The sequence below is a fragment of the Ambystoma mexicanum genome, chromosome 9 (assembly GCF_040938575.1).
Source record: "Ambystoma mexicanum isolate Mex_15411 chromosome 9, UKY_AmexF1_1, whole genome shotgun sequence".
Taxonomy (NCBI): domain Eukaryota; kingdom Metazoa; phylum Chordata; class Amphibia; order Caudata; family Ambystomatidae; genus Ambystoma; species Ambystoma mexicanum.
Window position 1 is genome coordinate 1,051,088,331 of NC_090931.1, and position 12,769 is coordinate 1,051,101,099.

Here is a 12,769-nt window from a genome sequence, read left to right on the forward strand (position 1 = left end):
CCCAAAAGCCACGAAGCTCCCAATGACTGTACGACTAACCGTGCAGCCCGAATACATGCACGCACTGATCGCCCCCCCCCCCTCCTCCCCACCACCATGCCTAAACTGTACAGCCACTGCGACGGGCTTTAAGTCGCGATGACTACGCATGCAACCCAATACATGCATGCACTGCCCCAATGACTGGCGCTGCAGTCCCACCGAACGATTCCTGGCAGGGCATCCCGAAGTCTACTCGTGCACTGTTCGTGCATTGTGAGTGAAACAATATCAATCCAAATATTAATTTAAAACATAATAATACGTAATAACCATTATCGACATGTATTCACATACTTTGGTTTAAGAATGCAGATAAAATATTCAGTATCTGTTCTTGCACCCGATGTGCAGGCATGTTTTCTGACGCGGACATATATGTTACAGTTTCAGGGGAGTGCCTTACTACACAGCCGATACATCTCTGGGTGATGCGTGCGTGGCATTGGGGAGGCCGTGGTTCCGGTCCCAGCCAGGCAGAGCAGACCTGCTGTTAGACGTGCCCCATCTGAGGCCGTTATTCTCACTCGGTACCTTTCCCGCGCTCCCCGTGTTCGCCCTGCCTGCCTGCCTGGCCTGGCGCGGGTTGGACAGGTGCCCCTGCGCCATGGTCCTACGTGCGGGTTGGCTTTACCCCCCACCACACACCCCGGGCCTACCACCTCCCTCTTGGGCCTGCCCCTTGCTTGGGCGCCTGGCGGCTCGGCTGCTGCTCGTTTTGAACACCACGGCACTTGCCCTCTGCAATGTTAACAGTCACGCCCAGATGTGGTTCCAAAAGGACAATGGAACTCATATACCAAAGCGCCTTTCAATGGGAGAATCCCATTGAAAGAAACGCTTTTTAAATATACCATCTGCCCCCCAAAGCTACAAGGACGGAGACGAACTATTGAGTCCAAAACAAAGATGAATTAATTCCGTACAAATCTTCTGCAACACTCGGCAAAAAAAAAAAACCGAACCCCATGCAGCTAGGTCTACCTGTGCTCACTGCGAGGGGACCCCCGCCGAGCCACAGCACACCTAGCTGAACAATTCCCAATACGCATTGGGAAAATACTTAAATTCGAAGGAAACATGTAATAACCGACTAACATATCCCATCTCTCTCTTCGTCACAGCCCGTGTCTTGACATGCTCCCAACCGGCGATATCGCGTGTCAATGTGTTCATTTTAGGTCTGGACGGTTATGTGATTTATTGCCCATTCTTGATCTAATTGCAACATTTTAAATAAAGAATTAAAAGAGGGAAACCTTTTTTTTAAAAAAATAATTAAACAATTCGTGTCATTGTAACTGCTGTCGTGGGTTAGGAGGAAAAGAGCATTATTATTATTGCTGTCATTATAATTATTACTACTACTACTATTATTATTAGTATTATTAGGGTGATATTTGCATTTGGTACTCCCGGTGCATTTGTTCTCTCAGAGAGAGACGTTGTTGCAAAGTTCTGCACAAGGTGCGATCACTGCAGTGGTGCTGTAGTTGTGATGTCAACCATGAGAAGGCACATCTTGGGCACCAAGGAGAGCATGGCACGTTAATGCGCGAGGCACGCTACAAACGCGTCGCCGGATTCCAACCCTAAAGCTCTGCGCGCCTGCGAGCAAGACGGGGGGGAACGAACGCACGCACGCGCGTACGCACGCACTCGGAAGTGTGGCCTCCCCACGTGCACTGCACCGCCCTGAAGCCGGGGGGCATTTCACCACCTCTACCCAGGTCTCTGAAATGACAGGGCGCTTCACGACGCCGCATTCTGCACAACAGCGCAAGGAAACCTACCCTGGACTGAAAACGAGGGAGGCCATTTTATGAACGCAAAGCGCCCAGGCGCGTTACAGATCTGCAAGTCGTTTTAGGAGACTTGGGACACGCTGAGAAATCCCTTGCAATTCTTTTTAACACATGACCCCCCGCCCCACCCCACCCACCAAAAGACATGCACAATTTTTGAAGATTTATTTTACTCGTGTTATACACAGACAATACAGACAAGCAAAAAACGAAAACATTTCTCCATGGGCCTGGTACATGTAGAAAATATTAGCTGTCACAAACGTAAACATATTTAAAATAAAAACCACCACATTGGAATTTACAAATAAGTTAGAAATGTACAGATTTATACCCGGATGTCTTTGAAGTACAAAATGTCCCCCGTGGACTCAAACCTACCTTGAATATGGTGCATACTTTTCATGGTATCTACAATGACCAAATGAAGAAAAAGGGTTTTTTTTTAAAAAAAAAGTTTTTCTGATTCCACACTGGCATGTCCCGTGTACTATGACACTTGTGTATGCTATCACATGTAACATGGTGCACATACATGAATGAAATCTTATTTGCAGCAATACTAGTGCAGTCTAATGAGATAGTATTTCAGACACAGTTGAGCCTATAAACTCGAATTTTAAATAAAATACATTAAAATTCACGGTTCACATATAGCGAGATTACTGGGCTATACTACTGAGGAAAGAGGTGGGATTTGAATTTTCGGCTGTGCATGGTTACGCAAAGAACATAGCGCCAGCCCACATTTCGGAAGTGGTGCAGCCCGTTTGGCACCTGCGCAAAGGAAGTGTGGGGTTTGGCACATCCAACAATACGACAATGTCTCCGAAGAATTAAGAGTCCCCTAGTGCCTTCCAGGTGTGTAGATGTTTAAGTTACTCAACCCAACACAAATTCCTTCGCAATGTGTCCTTTTGGTGTGGGACTCGCATTGCATGGTGGGATTGGGCACATTCCACAAGCTATGGAGGGGACTCTTTCGAAACGAGTGGGTGTGTGGCGGGGTGGCATGCATGAAACCGCATTTCTTATGGAAGAAATCGGCAGCACTGAGCCGCATGTTGACCCCTCTCGCGCGGCACACGCCCGACGCCCCACATGAATGCCAGAAGCATGTGCTTGATTCCTCTGTGTGAATCAGCGCGCTGATGCGGGAAAGTAGCGATTCGGGTACATTGCGCCCATATTTCTCTTTGTTTACTCGGGTTATGTTTCTGAAAGTGGTCACCAAATTCCCCAGAGCAAAGGTGGGAGGTCCCTGGGAAATGGGGTGTCCATACGCAGGGCCTGAAGCATACAGTTGCTAGGAAACGATGTGAACAAGACAGTCCTGGATGTTGGGGATAAACAAACCGTGCTGCAACCTTAAAGGACGGGTGGATGAAGGCTAGCATGAAAGGACTCAGTGAGGTCTCGAGCATCATAAAATACAGTCAATTCACATTATGTACAAGTATTTCACAGGCTCTATCCCCGATGATCGTGTGTATCCCCCACACCCGCCCAGCGTGGAGCCATTTTGAAGGAGCTGTGGCAAGCCGTCCATTTTATAGAGATGTTCAGCTGGCGACGCCAAAGCGCGATATTTGTCTTCTTGAAATGTCCCGCCACATTTCTTAAAGGCTGCTAAAAAGCAGCAAAATATGTCGTATTTTACCCATGTGTCAGTTATTATTACTTTGATAGACACGTCCATGTCAGTTTGTGATATGCAGTGCCCACAGCTGGCACACATCGCTGCCTTGAAAGTCCTCCCTTTCGGGGAGACCCTGTCCATTCCGGAGGCACACTAGCGGGACACTGGAAATTGAATTTGGTGAGTTTAGTAGCCACCTATAACTATTTTAATGACGCATAAAAGTCACAACATGTATATGTTTGTGTCGCAACCTTTGGAAATTAATGCTACTATATTCTAGGGCTCCCCAATAATCCAATGGGGGTTCATTTGGATCATGGTGACCAGTTTATAAGGCCAGAGTGGCTAGGAAGTGCGGGGGTGCCAGGGGGATTTTCAACCACTGCCAGGACACCACGAAAGGGGAACACTAGCAGTTCACTTTTAATTGAGAAAGGGCCATGTGGTACAGCTTCCAGATGTCAGCATGGAAATGGCAAAGAGATCTGGGAGGGCTATGATTGTGGTTGTTGGAGCCAGGTGTGCACTTTGCCCCAGTCACACAAAGGCATGAGTGTCAACACTGTAGCTGCCTAGTACGGCTGAATGACTTCCTAGAAGTTAAGGTTAGAGCTGTGATGGTCATTGGCTTGACTTGGGAGTGGCGGCATTGGAGAACCTCAATGTAACCTTGGCTGAGCCTAGCATCGAGTCTTGAAGCGGCAGAAGACTTGAATGTACTAGGCCTGTGTGGGGATAGGTGTAGAAATGCATTGGCGTTCTACATGTATTAGGCAGTTGGGGAGGAGCACGGGAGGCTCATCATGTACTTGCCTGTGTCTATGCATGGGTGGGGAAGATATTGAAGTACTGCACGTCCATGGCTGGTCATGGCTGGTGAGGGGGTGGGGCAATATACCCATCCGCATTCTTGTCATGGATGTTGAAGCCTCTGATGCCATGCAAGTCTTTGGCCATGCCTAGGCATGGGCGTACAAGTCCCCACGCTGCTTTCCCATCTTTGGCTGGGAATGGGTGAAAAAGACATTAAAGACCATTATGTCATCGGTATAGAGGGTGAAGCCTCTGAAGGCCCGCGTGTCTTAGGATTGAGTGTGAAATCTGCAGAAACACTGCCGGTCAAGAGCTTTGCGGTCCAAGTCAGTGAATCCCAGTGTGTCCTAGGCTTGGCTAGACCAGCACGGAGAAGCCTCTGAACCCCTGTTTCCCTGGGGTTGGCAAAACTTGAGAACAGAAGGCTTAGGCATGTCCCAGGCATGGCTAGGCATGTGTGTAGAAGCCATAGAAGCCCTGAATGTCCTTAGCACAGTGCTTGTCACAGTCCCGGGGTGGTAGACCTTCACTCTTAAGGGGGGAGGATGTGTCAGAAAGTGGTGTGTCTGCGGGAGAGAGGCGCCTCCGCTTGGCCTGCTCATAGATGCCAGAATCGGTGGAGTCGATGGATTTGATGGACGAAGGGGTCTCAATCCAGCTCGAGTCAGAGAGGTCCTTGGGCTTTGCATCCTCAGGTAGTGGGGAGCGCTCCGTGCTGGCGGCAGCCAGGCTTTCATCCTCAGTGGTTGGTGGCAGGTAGGGGTTGGTGGAGGGCATACGGCCTGCATTTGACCAACAGGAGAGCATGGCAGCACTGCTAGCTTTGGGACAGTACTGGGGGGTACTGCGTGCTGCCCAACTCGATGGGTCGCTGTAATATCCAAGTGGTCTGGAGCCACAGCCACCACCCGGCAAAGGCAGTGCCTTCACCCCAGCTGCTGCATAAGACAGTAGTGTAGCTGCATTGCCTGCAAAGTCCGAGGCAGCGGCAGCCGCATCATAGGCAGAGGCACTAAAGTCTAGACGGTTGTTGGTTGGAGTGACAAACCAGCGCTGAGGAGAGGGTGCTGAAGGATCCTCTGCCTGGCCCTGTGGCGACAACAGCCCAGTGGCATGTGGTACACTGCGATCCGGTGGTGCTGGGTGGTGGAAGCGGGCTTTGGCGTAGTTGCTGACAAACTGGTCCTGCAGGAAGGATCCTGCCATGGCATAGCGTGCCCCAGGCACAATCTGTGAGCGGGGGGAGTCACTGGGCGAAGGAGTCAGCCGGTCCATATCACAGCCTGTGTAAATCCTGTCAATACATAAGAGATATTTTCAGCAATCAAAGGCATACCAAGATGTGTCAGCAATCACAGTGGAGACAAGGGTAGCGTTTGTGTTGTCAGTTGTCTAATGGATGCACATAGTAAAGGCTGTCAGCATGCTGTGGTGTGTGGGAAGCATAATATACCAGGGGTCTCCAACCTTTACATTGGCAAGAGCTACTTGATGTCAATGCCCAATAGACGAGAGCGACTGGATTGGTGATGTTCATGGAGTATGAGAATGTGTACCAACATTGTATATAAAAAAGAACAACATATGCTTTTACGCTATTAATAACTTTTAAAACATCTCTATTTCATTATTTTGCATTAGTAGCTGTCTCCTAAAAATTGTCAAGATATCAGCATGTAGAACGCTAATCGGGACATTTTCTGTGTAGCAGCCCCTGCGTGCTATCCACTGTGCTCAGCAATCTGGCGGGTAGTTTGAAACATCAACAACACTCAAATGCCGTCAGACGGGATCAACGCTTTGATTTCAGGTAGTTCGTCTGAAAAGGGCAGATTCACCGAGCTAGGCAATCACATTGGCTGATGGTGCAGATCCCTCCTTGCCATAGTGCTTGTATCCAACTGCACACCTGGCATACCAGACATAATTTCAGGACAGTTTTTAAAATCTCTTACAACAGACTCAGCCATGGGCGTTATTTTGTTCCCTTCACAATTGCACCATCTGTAAAAGTACATTTGTTTTTCATCAAATAATTAGAAACTTGGAAGGATGCCTTTGGAGCAGTATTTTCATGGCAGTGTTTAGTTTACCTACCCTTTAGGGTCACAGACAGCTCTCTTCTGGAAAATTATTTTCATAATTGGTGTGTATCACTGCAAAAGGCCTATCAACGTTACTCTTTTTCCCCCGCTGTAACTTTGGCACAGCAGATTAAAGATGCACGTTTTCTTTTTTACGATGGAAGAAAAACATGTGGGTCCCCAATCTGGATGGAAATGGCACGGCATTTGCCTTTTGTTGCATGGTGTGCCTGCATCAAGGATTTCAACAAAGACAGCAAAGAGCTACGGGGAATCTTCAGACGATCTACCAGTAGCTCACAATCTACTGGTCGGACACCCCGGGTCTAGACAGTTCACACAGCCAATAAGAGTGTGTCAACAATCTCAGTTTTAAACACAAGAGAGGTCGTTTTGTAACGGTCACAGATGTGTATGCAATGCAGAGAAACATGTCAGCAGTTACAAGTGTGCCCCGTACAACCTATGATTAATGCAGGTCTACAGAAAATTTGGCATAGGGAGTCAGAAATAAAAGGTGTGCCTAAAATGCAGTGTAGACGGTTCTGAATCCCGTGGGTACTGTTGGGATGTAAAAGCTCAGCGCATAAGGAGATTGATAGCTTCCTGTCCCCATGTGTTAACGCAGTGGGGGGCGGGGGCTACGGTCCTGGAGGAATTTTAGCATATTTTGACTTGCGAGTGACCAGAGAGAGTGAACATACAAGATGAGTGCATTTCTAAGCCAAAGAGATATAAGAAGATGGCTGGAGTGTACACTCAAGTCGTTTCCCTCATCTTTACCCACTGAAAGGTGATTTTCGACTGCTTGAAACCGATGGAATCATGCTGACCGTGCCACGGTTCTCCACAGCCACTATTGGGGGAGAACTTTCTCAGTGGCCGCCTCCCAGTTGTGGAACTCGGTGCCTCTTTCTCTGCGGACGATTAATGACCATCTTGCTTTTAGAAAGGCCTTAAAAACGTTTTTATTCAATGTGTTTCGTGGTACTTCCTCGCACGTTATTACATTACTGTTACATTACTGTGATTGTCTCCTCCTAGGAGCAGTGCGCCTCCAAGCGCCAAAGATAACCGTGGGTCTTAGTTGCGCTATGTAAAATCGGAAATAAATAAATAAATGCATTTTGTTAGGAAAGTGGGCACATGGTGGTGGACCTGGGGCCGCGTGTGGCATTGCCGGTGCTGTATGGTGCAGCGATCATGCCTTGGCATTTGGAGGAAAGGCTTTACAATTTAGAGCAATTAGAAGGTGTATGCTCTTTATTTACATTAAGCATGAGCAGGAGATATTGACATTATCAGAGACATGTTCAGCATCAAAGAAAGTGCTCCATGTGCTAGCACTATATTATTGATACTTCCTGTTGCCGTCTTGTAAAAGAAGAAAGGTTGTTCATAACATTACCGTGCAATGTAAAGTGGCTCTACGACTTGGCTGATCGTCTCTATATCCAGGCGTGGCGCTGCTGACCTCGGTCGGCACTATGTTGCGGATTAACTGGAACTTTACAGATGAAGACTTGACTTACAAAAAGTAAAGTGCCTTACAAGATATGGTGCGGGGGGGATAGCTCAGGGGTAAAGCATTTGTCTTGGAAGCAAGAGATCCCAGCGCAACACAGGTTCGAATCCTGAACCCCTGCACGTAGAAACCAACCTCTGGTATTAAGCACGTTATAAAATAATTATTATAATTATGGTACAAGTTACCATAACTTTTTCCATGCTGTTGACAGATGGCACTTAAACAGATCATCACTCAGAAAGGCATCAACACACCCAGGCACAGGTCGTTTTGTAAGTCCGTATGTGTGGTTTGCGTTGGCCTGAAATAAAAGGTAATTCAGTAAGCTGTTGTTTTTTGCCTTGTATGAATAACGCCACAACTCTGAAGGCTCCTGTGCCTCCTGAAGAAATCCAGGAAAAGTTTGTAGTCAAGGCTAGCCCACACAGAGAAGCCTTGCAAACAGCTCTTCTCTTGCCACACCCCAACCCTCTGGGGCTCTATCCCTCTGCAGGCTCGGAATGGCCCACCATCCCCCAGTTCCCTAAAACACTAACAACTTCCATCAATACCTCCCACATGACTAAATGCACGGTTTTCTGCGTCCCCGCCAGCAGTATTGCGCAACTGTCCAAAGACACAAGGCTCCACGGCAACTTCCACATGTTGTAAAGTGTTTGCTGCTCCCAAGCTAGGTTCAAGCTATAAACGCTCAAATAAAATGAAGAAAACGTCCCCGGGCAACAGGGCACCAGCACCCAAAACGTGTCAATCCAGCCGGTGGTATTCAGTAACCGACTGAGGGCTGAGCCTGGTCTGTAGAGTGACCCATCAAATTCGGCACGTTCTAAACTTTAACGCACACACATGACATGGGTTGAGGCTTTATCACCCACTGGTGTGCACACACGACAGCACGAGGAGTCAGTTATAACCGATATGTACAACATAGGACGTTATCAGTGGCATGTGTCCGAATAAACAGCATAGGGTGCCAGCAGTCACATTCAGTGATATATATGACAACTCTAAATGCTAGCGATCACAGTTGTGCATACGGCATTCCATATGGTGCCAACAATCAGAGAAGTGACTACAAGTTAGGGGGACATCGATGGCAGGCATGAAAACAAGATAGTCGTCAGAAATAATTTTATTTATTTATATATTTGTAACACGCCGAAAGCTCGCAAGCATCAGGGCGCGACAGAGACACAAAGGATTGAGAAATCACAGGACAATACAGGTAGAAAAGTGAAGTGGGCTCAAACTTGATCTCAGGGGTGCCGTTATGTCAATTATTTAAAGAGTGTGGTTTTCAGCTGCTTTCTGAATGATTGGATCTTGCTTTCAAGCCTAAGTTTATGAGGTAACTCATTCCAAAGGGAGATAGTCTTGGTGGGGAACGCTCTACCTAGGCCTGTAGCTTTTATTCTGGTAGAAATCAGAGCTGTCCTCAAAACCAAGAATGCCCAATCCTCACATTTAGTCCAGACACATATCACCAAGAAGCAACACTCGAGGCACTGCACGCAGCACAGCACAAGATGGCAAGGATCAATTAGGTGATGACAAAAGTGGTGCCTGCATCGGACAGAGGTAGACAGAACACTGCATTCGAAATCACCCCAGTGGATAACAACATGACGGTGATCATTGAAGAGTTGTGCACATGGCAGAATGAGTTGTGAAGCATATTAGAGTACACACCGAAGCTCACAGGTGGCAAACACAACGAAGGGTGCAGTCAGTCAAAGGAGTTGGTGTTATGTGTCAAAACGGACAGTACAATGCAGAGATGAGTGATTCATCCATGAAAGATGCAGTCATCTATTGAACGCCAAGTAATATTGTAATGGTATATTTATAACTTGCTTAATACCCAGAGGTTTCTAAGCGCGGACCCGGGGATCGAACCTGTGTTGGACGGAGAATCGAACCTCTGTTGCCCTGCGTCATCTTGCTTCCAAGGCGAGCGCCTTGCCCCTTAGCCATCCTCCCAGAGCCTCGTATAATAGTATAATAATCTCTCCATAGCAGCCTGTGAGGAGTGTCAAAACCATTGAAAAAGAATCCAGATTCTTGGGGCCTCTCACCATGGGATCTAAGAATGTTCCATGATGGGCATTGGCTTTTGATCCCACCTAGCGCCACTCTACTTCACTCAGCGGTAGATGCACCCTCTCACACAAAAGGCCCTCTTCGTGATCTAGTCTTTGATTTCAATCTAACATCTGTGAGTCAGACCCGTCTCTTGGTCTGACCGCTTGCTTGTTGCTCCAACCAAATGGTCTTGCATTTCTCAATAGCGTGTTGTTGAAGCATAAACACCAACACTGTGAAACCCGGGTTCTAAATGTTGACTCATTTAAACCACCCATTTAACCCTCGATGTTATCCACCCTGGATGACATTGATAGATCGCCTGCTGACATACCTGCCAAGTTCAGCAAGAACTTTAATCTATCTTTGGTACAATTTGGAATAATAAATCCAGAAAAGCCTAATCCTTATAAAAAAAAACAAAAAAAACAGTAGCAAATTCACACTCCAGATTCCACTATTTACGGCAGAAAACCGAAGGTCGAAACGTAATCGGGGGAAGTTTGAATTAGAGACGGATCTGAGCGAAATATCACAAAAGCTACAATATTGGGCCTCATTACAACCCTGCCGGTCTGGTAACAACGGTGCCGGTAAGCTTACCGGCACCGTTGTTACCGGACCAGCAGAGTACAAGTTTGCGGGCCGGATGCCCTTCCGCCCACCAAGTCTAATCTGGATGGCAGAAAGGCACCCGCTCGCAGGCTTTGACAGCAGCACCGGCACCATTTTGAATGGTGCCGGTGCTACCATCTTCCCCATTCCCATTGAGTCCTATGGGACTCAAATGGGCATGGGGATTAACTTTTTCCGAAGCTTCAGGACCCTCCTGGGCTCTGATACCCTGGTGATTCCCCATTGCCAGGTGCCAGAAAAAATACACAACTGCAGCGGCAGCCTGACGTTTTTACCAGCAGAGCTACCGCCAGAGTTGTAATGAGGCCCATTGCTTACCTCCAATAAAATCACGGGGCTAAAAACCGCAGACAGGAGCGGTTCAAACTCTAAGAGGAGCTGGCATCGAAACTCTCATTACGGCGTACTCAGAGCCGAAGCAATCATCTAGCAGGCCACTTTCCAAGGAAAACTCACACTATTGTCACTCATGGGCTCTGAGGGCATCCCTCGATTCTCACTCTCCACTCACATTATGCACTCCTATTCCGAATTCACATCAGTCACATTTCTATCAGATCAGGCCAAAAGGTCAGACATGTATGCAGTAGGAAACCATCTGGTCACACTGCAACCTCTTGCCTGATAACATGTTCATGGGATCGCTGGATATCTGGAGCGCAGCCCCGGAGACCGATCTCTGTTGAACAAATCCCATCCCCTCTCCAAACAGACCAGTGTCCTGCAAACAAACTATAGTCTTAACTTTTGAAACGGGAAAAAAACCTTCATTTGACCCTGCAGGTTTTTGTCCACCACTTGATTAGGCAAGATCATTGAAGCAGAAGTCATTACTCCGCCCCAAGCCGAGCTAGAAAGAAATGCACCTTTATCTAATGCGCTTTCAGGCTTGTGCCTTCATGCAGGACCAATGAAAGGTGGAAGGGGCATCTTGGCGGAGATACTGGGCCTGATTTGCAGACGCATTGCACAATGGCGCCATCCCCTTGAAAAAGGCTTTGTAAATCAGGCCCACTGATTCTGGGAGAACGCAGCCGCTCCGGTTCCTTAATCCTTCTGTACCTTTTAGGCCTTTGTCACTGAAGACCGCTTGTATCTGTTGGATCGACATAATCTGGATTCACTCCGTTCTCATGGACAGAGGTCAACAAGTTCCACTGGGTCCAGGGACTTAGAATGTTGGTTTTCCCAGCAGGGGCTGGGGGCGGGTCATTGTAACATATTGGGACTTTCACGCAATTGGCCTTTCCTGCAGGGGCAGCCCCGGAGCACCCGCGTACTCGGTGCCCCCAACTCGGTCAGTGTATCTTTTCCCACTTCTTCAGGGCTGTGGAGGCTCCAAAGACTTTGAATTTCAATGTTTATATTTTCCCAGTGCTGAAGATGAACAGTGCCCCATGCTGGCCACAAATAAATGTTTAGGGATCTCCACAGCGAATAAAATTCCATTAACCAATCGAGGATTGCCTGTTGGTAGTGCACCAGTGGCTGCCAATACCTGTTTAGCCTGAACAGCAGCAAAACAGAGGTCCTGTGCGAAGTACTTCTAATATGGAGAGCCTTCCATTCTCTTGGCTCAAACGCGACAACTGTGCCGTTTGTGTGTAATTTTACAGCAGTCTCACATTCAAGTTCCAGGTACAATCTGTAGCAAACTAGGCCCATTTCCATCTTTACAAGCATCAAAACGTGCCCAATTTCCCCCCGAAGATGGCCGTAAACTCCCAAGTAAAGCCAAAGCCTTTTCCGACATGCAACACTGTGCCTTGCTATCAGCAGTCGAAGTCAGTGGGAGTGGTGCTCCTCTACTTTTTGTAATTAAGTTTTACCAATCCTATACTTTTATTTAGAAAAGAAACCGTTCCGGAATGGCTTAGTTCTAAAATCAAAGTGTAGAAAGAAGTTGAAATGTGCACTTCAGTGCGCTGCACTGAACGTCCCGTTAAACTGCAGGTGCATTTATTTGGGGGGGTGTATGGCGCATGGGAGGGGCATGGCGATGTGTTTTATGGGGAGCTGGGGCGGGCCGGCAGGGAACATAGTTCCACTACTTCTTTTTGTACTCTTTGACTGCTGCTTGGTATAATGATATACTCGAAACTTTCAAAACATTCTCTGGCCATATTTCAAGCCATTAGCA

General features: G+C 47.6%; 1 protein-coding gene across 1 annotated transcript in view; it reads right to left on the reverse strand.

The window, feature by feature from the left end:
- Positions 1-1,997: 1,997 nt before the first annotated feature.
- Positions 1,998-12,769, reverse strand: part of TBR1 (T-box brain transcription factor 1) — a 35,127-nt gene continuing 24,355 nt past the window's right edge. The window contains exon 6 of the mRNA XM_069616336.1: positions 1,998-5,593. Coding sequence (XP_069472437.1) covers positions 4,747-5,593 — 847 coding nt within the window. The 3' untranslated portion in view covers positions 1,998-4,746. The remainder of the gene's footprint in view (positions 5,594-12,769) is intronic.